Source organism: Echinops telfairi, unplaced genomic scaffold, assembly GCF_000313985.2.
Source record: "Echinops telfairi isolate 266 unplaced genomic scaffold, ASM31398v2 ScPeMD7_7468;HRSCAF=8506_0, whole genome shotgun sequence".
Classification (NCBI taxonomy): Eukaryota; Metazoa; Chordata; class Mammalia; order Afrosoricida; family Tenrecidae; genus Echinops; species Echinops telfairi.
The window spans coordinates 52502578-52524383 of NW_022111369.1; the positions used below are offsets into that span (position 1 = coordinate 52502578).

Sequence of the window (21806 nt, forward strand, 5' to 3'; positions counted from 1 at the left end):
GACTGAAGCCAAGAAATGGGTGTTGATTGTGGAGCCAAGTGAATTGTAATCCTGGACCACTTCCATCATAGATATGCACCAGGAGGGCTGACAATAGCTGGCAGTCAGTGTACAATCTGTTAGGTGGACACCTGTGTTGTCCACCTTGTATCACTACCTTGCCCTCAATCTACAAACACTCCTGCCACTATGAAAGATTGTCTTTAGCGCATTCATCACCTAGAAGGTCAGCTCTCAATCTGTGGGTTGCAACCCCTTTGGGGCTCGAATGACCTTTTCACAGGGGTCTTCCGATTCATAACAGTAGCAAAATAATTGTTATAAAGTAGCAAGGAAAATAATTTTATGGTTGGAGGTCACCACCACATGAAGAGTTGTATTAAAGGGTCGTGGCCTTAGGAAGGTTGAGGACCACTGACCTAGAATAATGCCTGCCTAAGATTCCGGACTCGGAAATCCCTTATCACCACTCTGGCTTTGCTACCGCTCTTCCTGTCTTCCTACCTCTCATCCTCAGGATGTTGCTTCTTGGTCCAAGGGTGAGAATTGTTGTTTCCTTTGTGTTAAGCTGTAAACCGTACCAAAGTCTGTAGCCTTGGATTTATATCAGGCAATGCTTTTAGCCCTCTTCACTCTCAGCAAACAGGGTTGTCCCGCGTGCATCTCACAGGTTGTTCACGAGTCTTCCTCCCACCCTGACGGTGTTTCCTTCGTTCGGGGATCCATCTTCTCAGATGATTTGCTCGCACACAGATTGAATAAGTATGGGGAAAGGATATACCCCTGATGCACAACTTTCTCGATTTAAAACCATACAGTACCCCCTTATCTGTTGGAACAACTGACTGGCTCTTGGTCCATGTATGGGTTCAGCATAAATAAAATAAAGTGATTGCAATTCCTATTCTTGGCAATGTTACCTGTAATTTGCTGTGGTCCACACAGTCCAATGTTTTCACACAGTCAATAAAACACAAGTAAGCATCTTCCTGGGATTCTTTCCTTTCATCCAAGATTCATCTGACATCACCAATGATATCCCTCATCCTACGTCCTCTTCTAAACCAGGATTGAATTTCTTTTAGTTCCTTGTCCATGCACTGCTACCGCCATTTAAAAATGATCTTCAGCAAAATGTTACTTAAGGAATCCTAATGGCATTGTCTGCATCCTATAATTTCTACATTCTGCTGGATCCCCTTTCTTCGGAATGGGCACAAATATAGAACTCTTCCAGTCAGTCAGTCAGCCGGGTCACTTTTCCCCAGAGTTCTTGGCATAGATGAGTCTGCAAGTCAAGCATTGTAACCACTTGTTCAAATACCTCGCTTGGTGTTCCATCCACTCCTTGTGCTTCACCAATGCTAGTGGTGCAGCTTGGACATCTTCCTTCAAGACCATCAGTTCTCGGTCATATGCTACCTCCCGAGATAACGGAACATCAGCCAATCCTTTCTGCACAGTGATTCTCTATATTCCTTCTGTCTCCTTTTGATTTTTCTTGCATTGTTCAATATTTTGCCCATCAAATTATTTAATGCTCCAACCCAAGACTTGAATTTTTTTCCCCCTTCAGTCCTATCAGGTTGACAAATGCCACACAGTCTCCTCTTTTGGTTTTCTAAATACAAGTCTTGGCATGTTTCATTATGAAATTTTACATCCCCTTCTCAAGCCACCCTTTGACAGTTTCTGCTCCGCAGTTTTGCTTTATCATTCGCTTCACTGCTCCACATGGAAGAGCAAGGTTCAGACACCTATGTTGGCCTTGTCTTAAGGTCTCCCCTGGCTTCTTGTTTCAGAAGTAGACCAAAATAGAGAAAGTTATCTCTCCTCATCTCTCTTAGCCTGGAAGTTCTGCTGAAACCTGTTCACTATGGAAACCTTACAGATATTTGAAATACCAGTGGCCTAGCTTCCAGGTTCACAGCAACAAGCAAGCCACCACAGTAGGACAAACTGACAGATGAGCGGTGATGGCACCGCAGCAAAGATGAGGATGGCATGGGAGCTGGCACTGCTGAATGTAGGGTCGCTAGGAGCTAGAAGCAACTCAACAGCACCTAACAACCGAGAGGTTTAATAAGGACATAGGGGAGAGACTTATCCATTCAGAAGGCAGTGAGGCACGGGCAGATGTTCAGCATCCAGCAATAGCTGAGCACATTCCCCAGCCTCACTTGTCCCACAGAGATATTCTGGGTACCAGACCTGGACGACAGTGACTTAGACAAGGATGGCCTCATGAAGTCCAAGATACAGCTGTATGACTGTTAACAGTCACCCTACATAGCTCTTTTTGGCACAAGAAAAACATAACTATACCTAGCCAACATAGCATGATAGATAACTTGCTTATGCCCTTAGGGAACTATCTCCATGGGGCTTATGATCAGGGTGCTTCCTACACAGAAATGAATGTATTGGGCAGATGCACACAAAATCCCCATTCAACATTTGTTTAACGAAAAAGCTGGATGGAGGAAGGGTAGGGGTTGACCAGAATGGCAGCACCCAGTCTCCCCAGTATCATATTCCACACTATTTTTCTCTGGCCCAAACTTGCGTTCTTCACTTCGCAAAATACAGCATGAAATTCACTGCCTTAAAAGATTGGCAGTCTCAGCAAAATGATCCCATTGGCTGTTGATCAAGCTATGACGAGCAGACCTTCGGCTAACTTTAGTTTGCGGTCGCACACTATGTTAAACTTGGACCCGACTGGTCAGCGCACGCAGCAGGCTTCAGGACAGCCCGAGTTCCAGTGTGTGTCCCCAGCCTCCCAAACTGCTTCCCCCCTTCCTCAGCCAACGGCGCCCAGACCACCCCCTGTCCTGCAGTCATCCGTAGGAGCTAGGGGAAAGAGGCAGAAATCTGAGGGGAAAATCTAAAGGGATGATTTAAATTATTGTTTCAGAATAAAGCTACTATATTGAGCTAAATTTCATTTTACCTACCTGGTGGATAGAGCTTTTAAGAGAGCTCAAGCTAGTCTTTGCACAGCAGAGTACAATAAAATGCGAATAAGTTTTAACCTTCGACATATGGTAAGAGGAGCCCTGGTGGCCCAGCGGTTAAGTGCCGGGCTGCTCACAGAAAGGATGATAGCTGGAAGGCCCCACTGCTCCACAAGAGACAGACGGGGCAGTCTACATTCACCAAGACCACCGTCTCGGAATCCCTCTGTCCCAGAAGACACAGCGTTGGAAGGGACTCACTGGGAATGGGTACACATGCCAAAACAGGCTTATTTTCCCCCAGAACACAAAAGTATCTATTGCTGTACCACAGTTATGTTTGAATTATCAGTCAAACAGCTGATAATTATCATCTTACATAGGACCCCTGGTGGCATAGTGGTTACATTTGGGGTGCCAACTGAAAGGTCAGCAGTTCAAAGCCATCAGCAGCTCTGACAGAGCAAGACCAGGCTTTCTCTTCTGGAAACCCACAATTTCAGTGCTACCCAGACTAGGGTCCCTGTGAGTCGGAATTGACTCAATGGGCGTGAGATCATTGCACTGTGAATAAAACCTAGAATTGATGCATCTTTATCAACACAAAAATAAACTCAATCTTATTTACAGACATACTTGTTTTTCCTGGATATTTTAGAAAAGTATTAAAAATTAGTTAGATGAACCCCTACCTTCCTTTAAACCAGAGAAAATAGATCTTCTCTGTTCAGGTCTTCTCAGATCCCCAACCCCAACCCCAGATACACATACACTCACAAATACACATCGAAATATCCCTAACCTGTCTCCAGGCAAAATAACTCACAAGGGAGATTTCTTTGAAGTCTTACATTTTCTCTTAGAAGTGCAAATGCACTACATATTTATGTTTACTTGCAAATAAAAGTGATGTTTTAAAATGAATTCCCATCAGAAGAATTAAAGCTCCAGAGCAACATTCCAAAGCAGTCGAAAGGCTTCCATGCGGCTGGCCCATCCAGCAGCACAGCAAGCGCTGGATCAATGACCGGTGTTTGTGTGGCATCTCCCTCCCCCACACTGTTTCCAGACATCTGCCTCTGAGTCCCCGGTGCCTGGAACAGTGCCTGGCGTACAGCAGGAACTCATGACATGCTTATTGTCATAAGATGCTCTCCTGGAGTGGGATTTACAGATGGAAAGATAGTAAACTGCTTAGTCAATGGAAGCAATAAATTGTAATAAGTCAGAAGAGAGTGATTAGGAAGTTAATCAGCCTTAAACAGAATTACTATATATATCTATATAGATGATATATAGATATGTGTCTGCTTCAATCCCCCTCTCCCTTCCTATATACATTATAGCTATGTAAATCTATAGAGATATTAAAATTATATTTATATGTTATGTGTAGATATATATAGCTTTATATTATATATAGTGTATATATAATATTATATATGCATTATGTATTATGTATATTGAATCATACATAATATATCTTTTGGACTCTAACCTTTCCCTTTATATATAGCATATATAATATTACATATGTATTATGTATATTGAATCATATATAATATATCTTTTGGACGCTAACCTTTCCCTTAGGGTCATTCAAAAACCTCAAGTACCTTATCTCCAGGAAACTACATAAAAAATCCCACTTCGTCCAGGCCTGTTTCTCAGTTGTAAGGATTAAAAGTCAAACCACGGCGACGGAGTTGGTTACACCTCACGAGGACCCTACAGAACAGGGCAGAACTGCCTTATAGAGCTTCTAAGGCTGTAAGTGATATGGACGCAAACCACCACATCCTTCTTCCAAGGAGCAGCTGGTGCATCGGAAGCACCTACTTCTGGTTAGCACATGCCACCACCTCTCTTTAGCTGGAAAGGATCCGCCGGAAACAAAGCCTACTGCCATCACGTCTATTCTAGCTCATAGCAACCCAAATGGGGTTTCTAAGATTGTAAATTTTTATGGGACCAGACAGACTCAGCTTCCTCCCACAAACGGCTGGTGGTTTTGAACTGCTGACCTTGAGGCGAGCAGCCTAATGCCTAACGCTCTAAGGGAGGCTTTATTAAACCAAAGTAAGATTTTAACGGTGTGTCACAATTTGTGTGGATATCTACATTTGCGATAAAATCGAATCCTTTCATGCTCGTGAAGCTCAGCCTGGTACCACTCACTTCAAGCGCAGCTAAAACGGTGTGTTGGGATTTACGCCGAAGCAGGTCTTTCCGGGGCTAGCCAAATCACATGCCATCATGGGTTTTCTGTCTCAACCACAGCTGGGTTGCATGGGAAGACCACTTTGAAAGATAAATAAGTAGATAAAAGGAGTAACACACTTTTAAGCTGGATTACTCCATCAACAGATATTTTTACCTCTTTGGCTTTCAGTGAAGGCAATGCAGTAGGACGCATGGCGTCCTCTATGTCTGCGCCCATCTCCTTCCCCTTCCCACAGATTCCCTGTAAAACTTACATTTTATATCCATGTCTAGGTGCAGAGAAACATGTATGTAGCTATGCAGGCCTCCCGCAGTTCTACAGGAATCGTTTATAGACTTTTCCTCGGTTGGCTCTTCCACTGTGGGCTTGGGCGTCCTCGTGTGCGGCTGTAGGTTACAGGTGGTGGTGTAGGCCTCCGCGTGGCCGACCACAGGCGCTACGGTGAAGTTCAAATGTTGATGCTGTAAACGAAAAGCACTAGCTTTCGAATGCATTGATCCTCTCATGACAAGAACTGGAAGGAGATTATAAGAGCATTATTTGCAAAATAGTAACAGGTACTAAGAAAGCACCATGCTCAAAACTAAACCTTACCCTTTCTCATCAAAGGAAGTTGTTGTTGTCATGGTTGATGTTAGGTGTCATCGAACTGGTTCTGACTCATGGCGACCTTCTGCACAGCAGAATGAAATCCCGCCCGGTCCAGCACCACTCTCCCAATGGCTCCGATTCCTGAGCCCACGGTTGCAGCCCCAGTGTCAACCCAACTCTCCCCCATTGCCCCTCTCGTTTACCAAACATAATGTCTTTCTCCAAGGACTCGTTTCTACTGACAGCATGTCCTAAGTTTCTAAGAGGAAATCTTGCCATCCTTGCCTCTCCGGAGCAGTCAGGCTGCACTTCTTCCGACACGGGTTTGTCTTTTTAGCAGGCCACGATACTTCCAGTATTCGTCTCCAGCACCACAATTCAAAGGCATGGTCTTCTTTATTCAATGGCCAACTTTCATTTGCATGATGAGGCAATGGAAAATGTCATGGCCTGGGTCAGGCACACCTTAGTCCTCAAAATTATATCCGTGCTTTTCAATACTCTAAAGAGATCTTATGCAGCAGATTCACCTAATGTCTTTTGATCTCTTGACTATTGCTTCCATGAGCACTGGCTGACTGTCAAGACAAAATCCTTGACAACTTTAACCTTTTCTTCATTTACCATGAGGTTACCTATTGGTCCAGGTGTGCGGGTTTTGATCTTCTTTATAGGGAGCTGTCATCCACACTGAGGCTGCAATCCTTGATCTTCATCAGAAAATGCTTCAAATCCTCCTCACTTTCAGCAGCAAAGTTATGTCATCTGCAGACCACAGAGAGTTGATAAACCTTCCTCCAATGCTGATGCCATATTCTTTTTCATATTAGCCAGCTTCTCGGATGATCTGCTCAGCATACAGATGGTGAGAGGCTACAACCCTGCTGCACACCTTTCCTGGTGTTAAACTATGCAATATTCCCTTGTTCTGTTCACACAACTGACTCTTGAGCCATGGGAAAGTTCCAAATGAGCACAATGAAGTCTTCTGGAATTCCTATTCTTCTCAGGGTTATTATGATCCACACAGTCAAATGCTTTGGCATAGTCAGTATACCACAAGTAAACATCTGTCTGGTAGTCTCTGCTTTCAGGCAAGATCCATCGGACATCAGGAATGATAACCCTTGTTCGATGACCTCTTCTGAATCTGACCTTGAATTTCTGGCAGCTCCCTGTTAATGGACTGCTACAACCACTGTTGGATGCTCTTCAGCAAAACTTTACTGGCATGCTATCAGTGATATTTTCCTATAGTTTGAGCATTCTGTTGGGTCACCTTTCTTTGGAATGGGTTCAAATATGGATCTCTTCCAGTCAGTTTGCCAAGTATCTCCCTTCCAAATTTCCCAGCATAGACAAATGAATGCTTCTAGTGCTTCATCAGCATGCTGAAACTTTTCAAATTGGTATTTCATCAATTTCTAGAACCTTGATTTTGACTAATGCTTCCAATGCAGCTCAAACTTCTTCCTTCAGCACTATTGGTTCTTGTTCATATACTACCTCCTGAAATGATGGAATGTCAACGATTTCTTTTTGGTACAGTGACTCTGTGTATTCTTTCCATCTTCTCGTGATGCATTCTTTAAAATATATTTTTATTATAAATACATCCTTTTATTGGGGGCTCTTACATCTCTTATAACAATCCATACATCAATTGTATCAAGCACATTTGTACATATTTGCCATCATCATTTTCAAAATATTTTCTTTCTGTTTGAACCCTTAGTATCAGCTCCTCTTTTTTTGCCTCCCTCTCCCTCTTGATGCTTTTTGCATCATTCAAATTTTGCCTGTAGAATCTTCCAAGATTGCAACTCGAGTCTTGAATTTGTTTCTTGAGTTCTTTCAGTGTAAGACATGCTGAGTGCGCTCTTCCCTTTAGTTTCTTGTAATTCTAGGTCTTTGCACATTGCATTATAATATTTGACTCGGTTTTTTCAAGCTGCCTTTTGAGATTTTCTACTCGGCTCTTTGACTTCCTCTTTCCTTTCATTTACTTTAGCTATTCTATGATTAAGGGCAATTTCAGAGTCGCTTCTTGTGGAGGAAAGGCCAGCCCCCCACAACTAATCGTGGGTTCGATAGGTGCAATTGTATGGTTGAAATATATATATAATAAAGTCATGGAGAGCATGATAGATAGACAAGAGATTGAAATAATGGAGTCAGACACATTTCATGGTAGCATGCTCACCTCAGCCCCGCTTGGTGGTCCACATAGAGATGGGAGATGGGAGGCCAGGAGAGAGGGGGAGGAGAAGGAGGACAAGAGAAATGGGACCAGGGGAGCAAGAATGGGGACAGGAAGGGGGAGCAGATGAGAGACCAAGGGGAATCTTTATTGCTAACCAAGGCTTATATATCTTTGGGGGGCATGCAAGTCCACTAATTACAGGTAAATACGTACGTCTCAGGAAGGGGTTGCACTATAGGCTATACAGTAATGAGAGGGGGACAATCTAGGGATATACACACAATAGGAAGGGGAGGGATTGGGGGCACACATGTGACAAGATGGGCAGGTTTGACCTGTTCTCTGGCTCACTATAGAAACCATTATCAGTAGGGTGTAAACCCCACCTGCAGGGACCAGACTATTGCTTGCAAGCCTTTAGGGAGAAGTAGCCCCTTGTCTTTAAAAGCAGGGAGGGGTGCCACCTGTAGTGGGCCCAGACAGTAGTCTGGCAACTGACTGCCTTCAGGGAGGTCACTTGACAGTCATTTACCTTTAGCTGCAAGCTGTGTCCTAAATCTAACATCTAATTGGGGGAGACACTTGGGAGAAATCTTTGTTTCCCACATCTTCTGACATCAACTGTGCTTTCTTTCCTGTCTTTTCACTGACCTTTGGCTTTCTTCATGAATGATGGTCTTGATGTCCTTCGCAGCTCACCAGGTCATTAGTGTTCAGTGTGTCACATCCGTTCTTGAGATGCTCTCGAAATTCGTGTGGGATAGACTCCAGGCCATATCTTGGCTCCCTTGGATTTGTTTCAATTTTCTTCGGCTGTATCCTGAACTACACATGAGTAATGACATCTGAGTAATGTCTGTTCCACAGTCAGCCCTAGGCTGGTGTTAGCTGCTGATACTGAGCATCTCCATCGTCTCTTCCCACAGATGTAGTCAGTTTGATTTCTGTGTGTCCCATCTAGAGACGTCCTTTCGTGTTGTTGGAGAAAGGTATTTACTATGAACAAGTCACTTGCTTTTCAAAATTCTCTTATGTGAGCTCCAGCTTCATTTCTATCACCAAGTCCCTATTTTCTAATGACTTCCTTTTTGTCTCCAACTTTTGCATTCCAATTGCCAATCCTTATCAATGTATCTTGATAGCATGTTTCAGCAATTTTTGACTGAAGTCACTGGTAGACTTCTTCTATTTCTTCCTCATTAGCTTTAGTGGTCGGTGCATCATTTTTCATTACAGTTGTATTGATTGAATGTCCTTGAAAGCAGATCCTGTCACTGACTGTACTTCATGATGGATTTTACAATGTCCTCTTTGACAATGCCACTCTATTTCTATTCCCGGAATAGTTAATGATAAGATTTTTCTGATTCAAAATGGCCAACACTAGTCCATTTCAGATCAGTAGTGTCTACGATATCAATCTTTATGTGTTCCATTTATGTCAGCGGTTCTCAACCTGTGGGTTGAGGCTCTTTGGGGGTCTAGTGAGCCTTTCCCAAGGGTCACCGATTCATAGCAGTAGCAAAATGACAGTGATGAAGTAACAATGAAAATAATTTACGGTTGGGGGGGTCACCACAACATGAGGAACTGTATGAAAGGGTTGTGCCATTGGGAAGGTCGAGAACCACTGAGGTATGTGTTCATTTTTGAACACTTCCAATTGTTCTCGATCCATTCTTCACACATCCACATTCTGAGCTGTGCAGCTGCTTCTCCTTGCCGTGGGTGGTGCCCCAGCAGCACATGAAAATTCCAAATGCTCCCCTCCCCCAGGCTTTACCCCACTCTTGTCAACATGGTCGACCCCACTCTGACAAAGCAGCTCCTCCTCAGTCACCTTTCAAGTGCTGTCTGATCTGAGGGGCCCATCCACCCACCCATCCTTCAGCAGTACCGCTGACAATGTCCGGCTTCCAGTCTTTAGGCCGTTAGGATCTGACAATGTTTCAAAGTTACGCATAAGACGTTCGACAGCTTCTTTCTCCGAAGTGGGGCGCCGAGTCCTTCTTTGCATGTTCTTAGTCTGGGAGCTCCTGTTCCCTTTGGATGACCCTGGCATTTGAAGTACCAGTGATATGGCTGCCAGCATCACATCCCCACACATAAGCCACCACAGGACGACAAACCCACAGGCAAGTGGTGGAAAATTAAGTTAGCTTCACTAAGAATAATGACCAGGGAAGTAACTTGGGTTTTTGTCTTTTTTTTTTTTTTAAGTTAAAGCCAGGGGATAATAGATTAACATAGGGCTGGAATAACCCAAAGATAATACATAGGCATCCTCTTGATGAGTTGTTGGACAGATTTAGGCTTCCAAAGGTTAAGACGTGCTATCTTAAAATTTGCCTCCTCTCTTCCTGCCCCCAGTAGATGGCTTTTAATGTTTTCCCGTTGACTCTGGAAGGATTTGTGACTTGGCTTGTAACCAAAGAATGCACAGAAAGTGACGCTGCATGACTATGTCAGAAAAGGCAAAGTCATTTCCACCCAGTCCATTGAACCCTTACAGGGGAGCTCGAGCCACGACGGCATCATTTACTAGGCCACCAGGTAAGCCGTCCATGCTGTGAGGAAGCTCAAGGTAACGCAGGTGGAAAGGGCACCTAGGAAAATTGATATGTGAGCACCTAGAAAAATAACTGCTACGCACATCCTGAACTCCTAACCCACTGAAAATAAGGGATCATAAAATAGTGCTATTGCTTTAGGGAGCGAGTTTTGGGTGACAGCCCTAGCAACGGTGACAACTTGTCAATGCAGTGCTTTCCTTTTTGAAGAAAGCAGAGAAGTATCACTCATGAGCCACCAAGCCTTAAAACACTTCCCAACTCCATAGCATCCTAGGGGATGTCCTGACTTCCAGCCTGGAATACTTAAAGTTCTACATAAGAACTCAGCTAAAGACAAGTGATACTTCATCCAAAGTCCATGCAAAGAAATCTTGTGCTCATTTTCAAACAATACGTGTCCATGTGGAATGATACCAGAAGCAACCTGGGGGGGGGGGGGCAACAACTGGGACCGGAGGATGTGGGAGGGGGGATGGAGCACGAGAGCTGATGTTGGTGATGTGTACAACTCTTTTTAGAAACGGTTTGACTATGGAGCTGTATGATATGTGAACATTATATGAAGAAAACTAATAAAAAGAAGGAGGAGGAGGAGGAGAAAGAAGACGGAGAAGAAGAAGACACCAAACTTGGTCTATGGTTACCCTGGGTGGAGGAGGAAGAGTTTTGACTTAGGGAGCATTGAGTTCATTTTAATGGCAGTGGAACAATTTGGAGAGGGAGGACAACAATGGTCATACAATAATGGTCATACGACAATGGTCATACGACAATGGTCATACAACAAAAAAAGTATGATCGGTGGCACTGGATTATACATAGAGAAGTTGTTGAATTAGCGAATGTTTGGTCGTATATATTTTTTGCCAAAATTGAAATAGATACATGAATAACAATGAGTACAGAGAAAAGGGAAACATTCTAAAATTGATTGTGGCAAAGATTGTACAACTCTTCTTTTTTTTTTAAATCACGTTGAGGGATGAACTTACAGCTATTATAATAATCCACACATCAATTGTATCAAGTACATTTGTACATATGTTGCCATCATCATTTTCAAAGCATTTTCTTTCTACTTGAGCCCTTGGTATCCGCTCCTCTTTTTTCCATCCCTCCACTACCCTCCACTACCCTTGTGAACCCTTGATAAATTATAAATAATTATGGTTTTTATCTCTTACAACTCCTCTTGATATGGTTGAACTATTGAATTGTATAATATGTGGATGAAGTGCTAATAAACCTATTTTTTAAAAACTTGGTTGAGAATGGAGAAGCAATAGATGTGATACTTCGTTTTGAGGTCACCACTGTATTATATCACCCAAAAAACTCAGTGCCACCGAAGGCCCATGAAGAGGGCATGCGTGAAGATGGCAACAGGCCGGGCAAAGCCTCCTCGCCATCCCAGAGAGGCCCTATGCGTCCAAGGTCAGCGAATACCCACCATCAGGTGAGCTGCCTGCGCATTAGGGCTTGAGAAGTGCTCTGCTAGAATATAGTCATTGAAAGCCAAGCCACTGCCACTGAGTCACAACCAACTCAAAACCACCACCCCCACCACCACCACCAGAAAACCCTCAGACTCACTGCGTCTGAGGCAATGCTCACTGGTGGCAGCCCTAAGGACAGAGTAGACTTGCTTCTCCAGGATCCACGACTGACTCCTTCTGGGAGTCCAAAGCCTCATCTTTCTCCCGAGGAGCAGCGGGGGGGTGGGGTGGGGGGGTTCTAATTGCTGGCTTTGCAGTTGGCACCAGAGCTCGTGGTATTATTCTAAATAAAATATCTGATTTCTCACAGATCCAAATAGACTCAATTTAGTGACATAGTCTGTGTTGATCACATAATGATACAAATTTGAGCAAGGCACCGCGGGTCATAGTTATGTTTTAGTTGATAAATGTTTATTGAGTGCATAGTACGTATCAGACATTATGCTGTGAACTAGAAACAGAATAACGAGTTAAGATGAAGTCTTTGATTAAAAAACTTTCGTAGAGAACCAGCCATGTGAAAACATAACTCCGATGAAAAATCAAAACAAAAAACTCACTCTAACAGGTCAATTCTGACTCACAGTGACCCTATAGGACAGGGTAAAACTGCCCCTGTGGGTTTCCAAGGCTGTAATTCATTTTTTAAATCATTTTATTGGGAGCTCTTATAACATTCCATACATCAATTGTATCAAACCTATTTGTACATATGTTTCCATCATCATTTTCTAAACATTTACTTTCTATTTGAGCCCTTGGTATCAGCTTCTCTTTTTTCCCTCCCTCTCCCACTCTCCCACCCTCATGAGCCCTTGATAAATTATAAATTATTATTGTTTTCATATCTTACACTGATCACTGTCTCTCTTCACCCACATTTCTGTTGTTCGTCCTGGGGGAGGGGTGGCAGAATTATGTGTCTATCATTGTAATCAGTCCCCCTTTCCTCCCCTCCTCCCCTCACCTTTCTCCTACCCTCCTGATATTGCTACTCCCATTTCTGCTCTGACCTGGATTCTGTGTGTCATGAGCTCTTATTTGTACTAGTGTACATGCTCCGGTCTATCCAGAACTGAAAGACAGGACTGGGGTCATGAAAGTGGGGGGTGAGGAAGCCTCAAAGGACCAGAGCAATATTGTGTGTTTCATTGGTGCTATGCTATGCCTGCTTGACTCATTCCTTCCTTGTGACCCTTCTATGAGGGAATGGCCTATTGTCTACAAATGGGTTTAGGGTCTCTGCTCTGACCCCCCTCGTTCTCAACAATATTTCTGTTTGTTTGTTTGTTTGTTTGTTTGTTTGTGGTCTTCTGGTGCCAGTTACCTGATTCTGTTGACACTTCATGATCACACAGGCCAGTGAGTTTCTTTCATATGAGCTTGTAGCTTCTCTGCTAAATGGTCCCTTGTTTAACTTCAAGTCTTTAAGACCCCAGACACTGTACCTTTTGATAGCCAGGCACCATCAGCTTTCTTCACCACATTTGCTTATGCACCCATTTTGTCTTCAGCAATCGTGTCAGGAGGGTGAGCATCACAGAATGCCAGTTTTTTTAAAACAAAGTATTTTTATGTTGAGGAAGGGCTTGAGTAGAGGCTGCAATACTGTAACTTTTTATGGGGGTAGACAGCCTCCTCTTTCTCCCTGTAAAGTGTGATAAATGTTAGGCAGGAGGAGGCAAACATGCATCAAGGATTCAATGACTCCTTAGAGAACCAAAGCTTCATTTTCCATAAGACCCTACAGCTTAACTTAGAAATATTTTAGGGAGAAAATGTGTACCTTCAGAGACAGCATGCTAAATATTTCTTTCACCATTAAACATATCTGAATTATTGTGATATTTTGATGTATTTCAAGAACAGGCACTTTGTTTCCAATAAGCCAAAATAGCAAAGAAGAATAATGCCCCAAGACCCTGCAAGTTACCTATCAAGGGCCACACCAGGGAACATCCAGTGCTTTGGGTTTAAAATTCAATGTATTATTAATACTTTCTTGAAAGAATCATTATCCATGATAAAATTCCTTCTCACTTTCACTTTTTTTTACCTTTTGGTGATTGTTCCTGAGAATTAAAATCCATGTCTTCTTTGGACTGGCAAATCAAACATGAGGAGCACACTTCGAACTTGCTTGGGATCTCTTGGCAAATCCTGGTGATGTTTTGAAAATCGGAGTGATTTAGAAAGATTCCTCTAAAAACCTGAGTTTCTCTTACTGGCCGCAGGAGAGTCATGAAAGAATAATTTAACAGGGACTGTGAATAGGTCAAATTAGGCTGCAGACACATTTCTAGACATGATAGTTCCAACATGTTGTCTGAAAGGAAAAAGCAAAACATTGTTTTACTATGAAATCTTGAACACTTGATATTCAAACAAAACAACAGAGTCCAAGTTTTTCTTGGACAGATTCAGTAACTTTTTTTACATGAATTTGACAAGACCTATTACATTTAGGTACACCTGGATCAATATGCATGATCACCCAAAATGGAGAAAAGATGGAAGTTTTCCAGGATTTAATTTCACTTGGATTCATAATCAATAATCATAGAAGCAGTGGTGAAGAAATCAAATGACATATTGCATTGGGCAAGTCTGCTGCAAAAATTTCTTGAAGTTGTTAAAAAGCAAAGAGGTCACTTTGAGGACTAAGGTACATTTGAGCCAAGTTATGTTATTTTCCATTGTCCCAAATGCAGGTAAAAACTGGACAATGAATATAGAAGACCAAAGAAAAATTGATGCATTTGTCTGGGTTGTTGGGAAGAATGTTGAATATACTACGAAGTTCCAGAAAAGTACAATCAGGATGCGACTTAGAGAAGAGGAGAGTGCATTTTCATTTCAAGTATTTCAGACATGTTATCAAGAGGAGCTGATCCCTGGGTAAGGATGCCAGGTTTGGTAAGCTAAAGAGAGGAAGACCCTCAAGAGATGGATTGGCACAGTGACGGCAACAATGGGCTCAAATATAGCAATGATTGCGAGATTGGCATCAACCCAAACCCAAACTCACCGCCCTGAAGGCAAGCCCATCTCGCAATCGTATAGGACAGGGTGGAACTACCCCTGTGGGTTACTGAGGCTGGAAGTCTTCACGGGAGTAGAAAGCCTCCTCTTTCTCACACAGACCAGCTAGTGGTTTCAAACTGCTGATCTTACAGCTAGCAAGCCAATGAGTAACCACTACACCACCAGTGCTCCCAGATGAGCTCAGCACAGAACCAGGCAAATGTTTATTTCAATTGTGCATGGGTCCTTATCAGTCAGGACCCAGTCAATGGCATCTAACATTATACTTTTATTATTTAATGATAAATTACCGGTCCGCTATCTTTGAAATTACTTCTGTAATAATTTCTATTTAATTTCCAGCTATAAAAGATGTCATACTTGAATTGCTATAAAGGCTTGGGGGGAAGGGATGCATGGAATTTTATTCACATACACAATTTTATAATATAATAAATGTATAATCAAAGTTGTAATCAAATTGTAAGTGTAATAAAAAAATGTAATGATGTCTCAGGGAACAGATGAAAATGTACCGTCTGATGGAACTGTATGATCGATAGCTTCTTTATGTGACAAAGCACACGGAAAGCTTATTTTTGCCATCCTTCCATTTCCTTGCTGACACTTGTTATCTTATAAAATTCTCGACTTCTTGAATTTATATTGCAAACGATAGAACTTCGAAGGGAGATAGAAATTTATACCATCAATCTTGCAGTTTTCTTATCCAATAAATGACCAACTGGGCTTTTGAGAATTGATGACTATCTTTTATATTTGACTAGAAGGACATTTTATGGTGGTTTTTAAAGTACAGTTTTAAATAATTCAATTGAAAAAGAAATAAATAGAGGGCACATCCTCTCCTGATATCATTCTTAGAAATAAATAAATCCTACTCAATCATTTTGTCACCAGGTAGGCAATATTCGCATCTCCATAGACAAGGATTTATGAATTTAACTACAGCCATTAATTTTGCTGGGAGCCAGACATCCAAATGCTCACTCCCCAACTTAGAAATGCAGTCCATAATTGCTCCAGCCCTAAGACTGACACCTCTCCGAGGAAGTTTATGGAATACTAAATAGAATTAGAAAAATGCATCACGGTGCAGGACCAATGCCCTCTCAGGTTATTTTCTCATTTTAAGGAACAAAAAAGAGTAAGCGTAAAGAAATATCAACTATCACTATTTTCTTTTAAATATTTTATTGCAATAATATGCCAAACATAAACATATAAAAATGCTTCCGGGCTAGTTAAAGAATAGTAAACATGAAACAAGCACCCACATGGCTAACAGCTCTGAAGCATCCTGTGCCTTCCTCTCCCTAGACTTGCCTCTTTCCCAAAGAGTCACCACGACTGGGGATGGGGTGTTGACCAGCCCTTTCTCTCATAAGCTTACCAGCACATATGCATTCCTGAACAACACTCTCGTTTTCCATACTTTGTTAGTATATAACATACACTGGGCTATTCACTTGTAATTTGGGTGTGTTTGGTTTTGTTTTATTTTGCTGGTGGCTTTTTGTTGTTATGGATGTTGTTGCTTAATATATTTTAGTCACGTTGATGCATGTAACTCTGATTAATTATTGTTATATGCTTTTTATTGAATATATGAAAATGTATTCATTCTACAGTTAGCATTTGTTCCTAATCTTGCTGTTATGAATAATGCCGCCATGACCTGGACCTCTTACCCTGTACATTACTGGTAGGCATGTAAAAGTCTACTTTAACTGATGGTTTTTAAACCCTCTGTATCTTTCATGTTCTACGGAATCTCTGTTTATTTATCCTCTTCGGTTTTCTGAGTCTGAGAAATTCTTTCACTGAGCCTGTAAAATGCACATCCAATCTCATTTTAAATATTGCTTCTCCTCACTTCTGTTTCTATCTTTTTATCTCTTTGAATCTCTGTGCTGCAGTCTGGGTAATGTCTTCAGATCAATATTCCAATTAATTTATCCTTCAGTTGTGTCTAATCTGTTTACTTCATTCTTTGTGCTTCTAAATTATTAGTGCTTCACAATTAAAAGTTCGAATTGGTTCTTTCCCAAACCTGCCTGGTTCTTTAGTAAATATATTGTCTTTGTTCCTGTTGTTGAAATATACATTGTAACATATATGCCATTCTAAAGGGGCAACGCAATGACCTTGGTTACATTCTTCAATCTGGCACCCATTCTCACCCTCCTGTGGACCCATATTGAATATGCTTATTTTATATTCCATATCCTATCGTTCTAATATCTGAATCCTTTGAAGGTCTGATTTTTGTTTTCTGTTTCTAGTGACCCTTCCTGGTTGAGTCGTCACGTGTTTCGGGATGTTTGGCAGTGGCTCGTTTTTCTGGGGGAATTTAATTGGGGAAATTACTTGAGACCGGATCTGAAGGTGCGTTCCTCCAGGAGTATTGGTGTTTGTTTGTCCTTCCTTGGTGTCTGTTGATACGATCAAACCGAAAAGGCTTTAATTAAATTCTTGACTCGGGCTTTTCATTTTCACAGCAATGACTCCCAGAATCCAAAGTATGACCACTTTAGACAATTAAACCTTACAGAGGAATTGAGCCCTGTCGTTGCTGCTGCTGCTGCTATTAGGTGCCATCGAGTCCACTCGGACCCATTGTGTCCTTGCCCACAAGAGAACTAAACACTGCCCTGTCCTGTGCCATCCTCATTGTCCCCATACTTGAGCCCACGGTTGCAGCCACCGAGTCGATCCGTCTCATGAGGGGCCTTCCTCCTTTTGTGCTGCCCCTCTACTTTACCAAGAATGATGTCCTTCTTCAGGGACTGGTCTCTCCTGACAACATGTCCAAAGTACGTAAGACACGTCTCACCATCCTTGCCTCTACGGAGTACTCGGGCCATTCTTCTTCCTGGGCAGATTTGCTGAGCCGTTTGGCAGTCATGGTACGTTCAATCTTCTTTACCAGCACCACCGTCCAAACGCATCAGTTCTCCTCTTCCTTACTCAAGGCCCAACTTTCACATGCTTATAAGCCAATGGAAAGTGCCGTGGCGTGGGTCAGGCCCACTTTAGTCCTCAAAGTAACCTCTCTGCTTTTCCACGCTCTAAAGGGATCTTGTGCAGCAGATTTGCCCAGTGTGTCATTTGATCTCCGCTGCTTCCATGAACATCGATTGTGGAGCCAAGCAAAACAGAATCCTTCACAACTTCAAACGTTTCTCCATTTAACATGATGTTCCCTGTTAGTCCAGCTGTGCAGATTTTGGTCTTCTTTGCTTTGAATCATAGCCCACGCTAAAGGCTGCAATCTTCATCAGCAAGGGCCTCATGTCCTCCTCGCTTTCAGCAAGCAAGGTGTGCCATCTGCAGATCGCAGGCTGTTAATGAGCCTTCCTCCACTCCGGATGCCTCACTCTTCTTCACGTCATCCAGCTTCTCTGGTGATTTCCTCAGCATCCGATTGAAAAGGTACGGGGAGAGGATACAACTCTTTGCACACCTTTCCTGATCTGAAGCCATGCACTGTGGCCTTGTTCTATCAGCACAACTGCTCTTGATCCAGGCACAGGTTCAGCACGAGCCTAATGAAGTGTCATGGGATCCCCATTCTTCTCAAGGCTAGCCATAGATTTAGCATCACAGTACAACAAACGGACAGACAACTGGTGGGTCTACAGGGTGTCACATGGGACCTATGGAATTGACTCCATGGTGCTGAGGTTTTTTCCGTTTGCAAGCTCTCAAGAAAGACTTCTCTCTGTCCCACGCACAGCTCAGACGAAGGCAGGTGAATTTCTTCACAGCCAGGCAGGATTGTTTCTGAGAGTTCCTTTTCATGAAACCTGTCACCTTTCAGAGGGTTTCTCTCCTCTGTTGTGTTACATATGGCCCAGTGAGAGTGAGATGGTAGTCCACCAGGAATTGCTTAATCCTCCTGAGGTAACCAATTCTTGCCTGTTTGCTTATGCACCCGAATCTGCAAGTTCTAGTTATTTTTGACCTCTGAGAAGGTTTCTTTTTTTTTTTATTGAAGGTTTCTTATTTCTTCAGCAGCTCACCTATGTGTGTTTTAAAGTTTCACATTGTTTTATCTTGCATTTTTAGATGGTTTGTATCGGGAGTATTTTTCAGGATGTGACTGGCAGAAATAGAAATCTCAAGTCCCTGCTGACCTTTAAAAAGAAGTGAGAATTTATAATAAAATCTTCATGGTTTGGCACATAACAGGAGCTCCAGAAACTTCTCTGTGTCAAGTCAGACTTTCCTAATACCTAGGCTACTCCCCTGCTCATTAGTTGTCAGGCACCTTTGGGGAAAGCGTGAGTTATTTCAGACTGCATGAGGCAACATATAACCGCTTCAGTCTATTCAATGTAAACTCGAGAAAACAAGAAAATATTGCCACCAGTCTGGAGAAGTGTTTGGCAGACCCCTAGAAAATTAGATATACCCAGCTATGCACCCCTCAAAAAAGAAAAGAAAATATCTCCTGCTGCCAAGCTCATTCTGGCTCATAGTGACAGTCGAGAATAGAGCTGAGCTGTCCCATGTGATTTCCAAAGGCGTCAACCTTACAACAGGGCTGGCTGGTGGGTTAACATTACAGCAGTCAAGTGCTTAACCACTGCACCGCCAAGGCTCTTCCACTACTAAATAGTCCCCGAGTCACTGTGATGGTGAGGTTTTATGTAAACGTGGGAGGGTCATGAGTCTCTCATGGGATGAGCTAACGCAGTGCAGTCAACTCCATGATGGTATCTCCTGTGAAGCGTCAATCAGTTGATCTGGTCGTGGTATTGGTGGAGGGTGGTTTCCTTTGAGGTGTGAGCTACTTGCGTCTAGATTGAGAGTGTGGGAAAGCCAACTCACTTCTACTACTGGACCTAGATCCTGCCTCTGCTCCATCGACCTCCTGCCATTACCTCCTGCCCAGCCTCCCCCCAGAGCCACAGTGAAACGTCCCCTTTGGATCCATTCGGCCAATCTCCAATTCATTCAGCTCAGCATCCACCAGCCTGTGTTCTTCTCGCTTCGTCTTCCTGTTTCCTGTTCCTCGGCCCCTGCAGCTACCGTAGTCAGGAGGAGCCTTCAGCTTACTTCTAGCTCACAGACTTAAACTGGGCTTACCCACTTTTACAGCTGTGTGCAGGCATTTTTCATGGAAATTGCTTTCTATCCATGTACACATCCAAGCAGCACTGGTTCTGATTCTCTAGAAAACCAGCCTAGCACAGTTATCCAATGAACATAGACGTATATGTTCACACAAAGACCTGTGAAAGAATGTTCATCGCTGCATTATTTATATATGTGTATATATATAAATTTTAGCTGTAAATGAAATTCAAAATGTGGCATATATTTCATACAAGAAACTACCACTTAGTAAATTGTTAAAATCCTTTTTAAGACAGTATTGGTACAAGCAATAACAGGAATGAAGCCCAAAAGTCTTATGTTAAACTAGCAAACCGGCACAGATGATTCAATTTACGTAGTGAGTTCCAGTCTAGCTGCTACACTCAAGGTCGGCAGTTCAAACCCACCATCAGCTTTGTGGGAGAAGGACAAGGTGATCTGCTAAAGATTTGCAGACTCAGAAACCCTAGGGAGCAGTTCTATTGTCATCTAGGATCGCTTTAAGTGAGTATCAGTTGATGGCAGTGGGTATTAGTGAAGATGAGGTATGTAGCAGTTACGTAATCTGTTTGTCAATTTGAGATGATTACGAGTGAAGGGATGGAGTTTAGCCTGTCAACCAGGTCGCAGCTTGATGACCTCATTTGGAGGCGCTAAGGAGCTAAATAGCTCACTGGAGAGGGGACACACGCTCACTCCCCGTGAGACATTCCTTCTGACAAGGCACATAGAGCCACACTAGAGCCCTGGAGTTGGAGAAGCCACATGGAGATCCCTGTCAGCGTTGAGATGTTTCCACTGGATCCACGAGACTTTCCCCCCACTGTCCTGTGATCTTCCTGCATGTGGTGTCACTGCATGTGTTCTGTGAGTCGGAAGAGGACTTTATGGACTGCTATTGACATATGGGCTAATATTGGACTGGAGGACTGGAACTGGACTGGGCTGGAATGCTTTCTTAATATACAATTACTCTTTTATATAAAACTCTTTCTTATGCACAGACGAGTGTCTGTGACTTTGTTTCTCTAGTCTACCCAGACTAACACAAAGTGTAAGTGTGCGCAGAGACAACACTAATCAGAAAGTTGCTTTGGGGCTGGGGGAGCTTGACAGCAGAGGGCAAAAGGAATCTGCCTGGGTGATGCCAACCTTCTAGATCTTGAACACATACAATTGTTAGAATTCATGAGACTAAACGCTTAGAAGATCTTTCAATTGTATGAAAAATATACCTAAAAAAATAACCAATTGAGTCTAAAGATCTGTCATCATGACTGAATATTCTGTAGCATAATCCAGCACTTGTTAAATGCCAGCTGCCAGACCAGGAAATGGTTGGGCTGCCGGATTTATGGAGACATCGAGGAGGATATTGAGGTAGTTAGTTGATTGTGCCAGCCTGGCTGATACACACATGGGATTCATTGAAGGACGGAGAGAGAAATGGCTCCGTGAGCCTCGCCTTTCTTGTCTCTCGCTCTTTGATCATCGGACCAGTGTGTGGCTGCCTTGCTTGTTTTGTGCCTCAATTTGCAAGCTACACTACCTGTGGAACCACTAACCCGTGGACTGTGTCACTGTTATTTGAGGTTCCTTCAAGACCTG

The 21806-nt window shown here is 42.8% G+C and overlaps 1 protein-coding gene across 1 annotated transcript in view; it reads right to left on the reverse strand.

Annotated features, from left to right (window-relative positions):
* Positions 1–21806, reverse strand: part of TMEM156 (transmembrane protein 156) — a 58381-nt gene that overhangs the window by 29343 nt on the left and 7232 nt on the right. The window contains exons 2-3 of the mRNA XM_030888600.2: positions 14104–14373; positions 5435–5695 (exon numbers count right to left, since the gene is read on the reverse strand). Of these exons, the coding sequence (XP_030744460.1) occupies positions 5435–5695; positions 14104–14373 (531 nt within the window). The remainder of the gene's footprint in view (positions 1–5434; positions 5696–14103; positions 14374–21806) is intronic.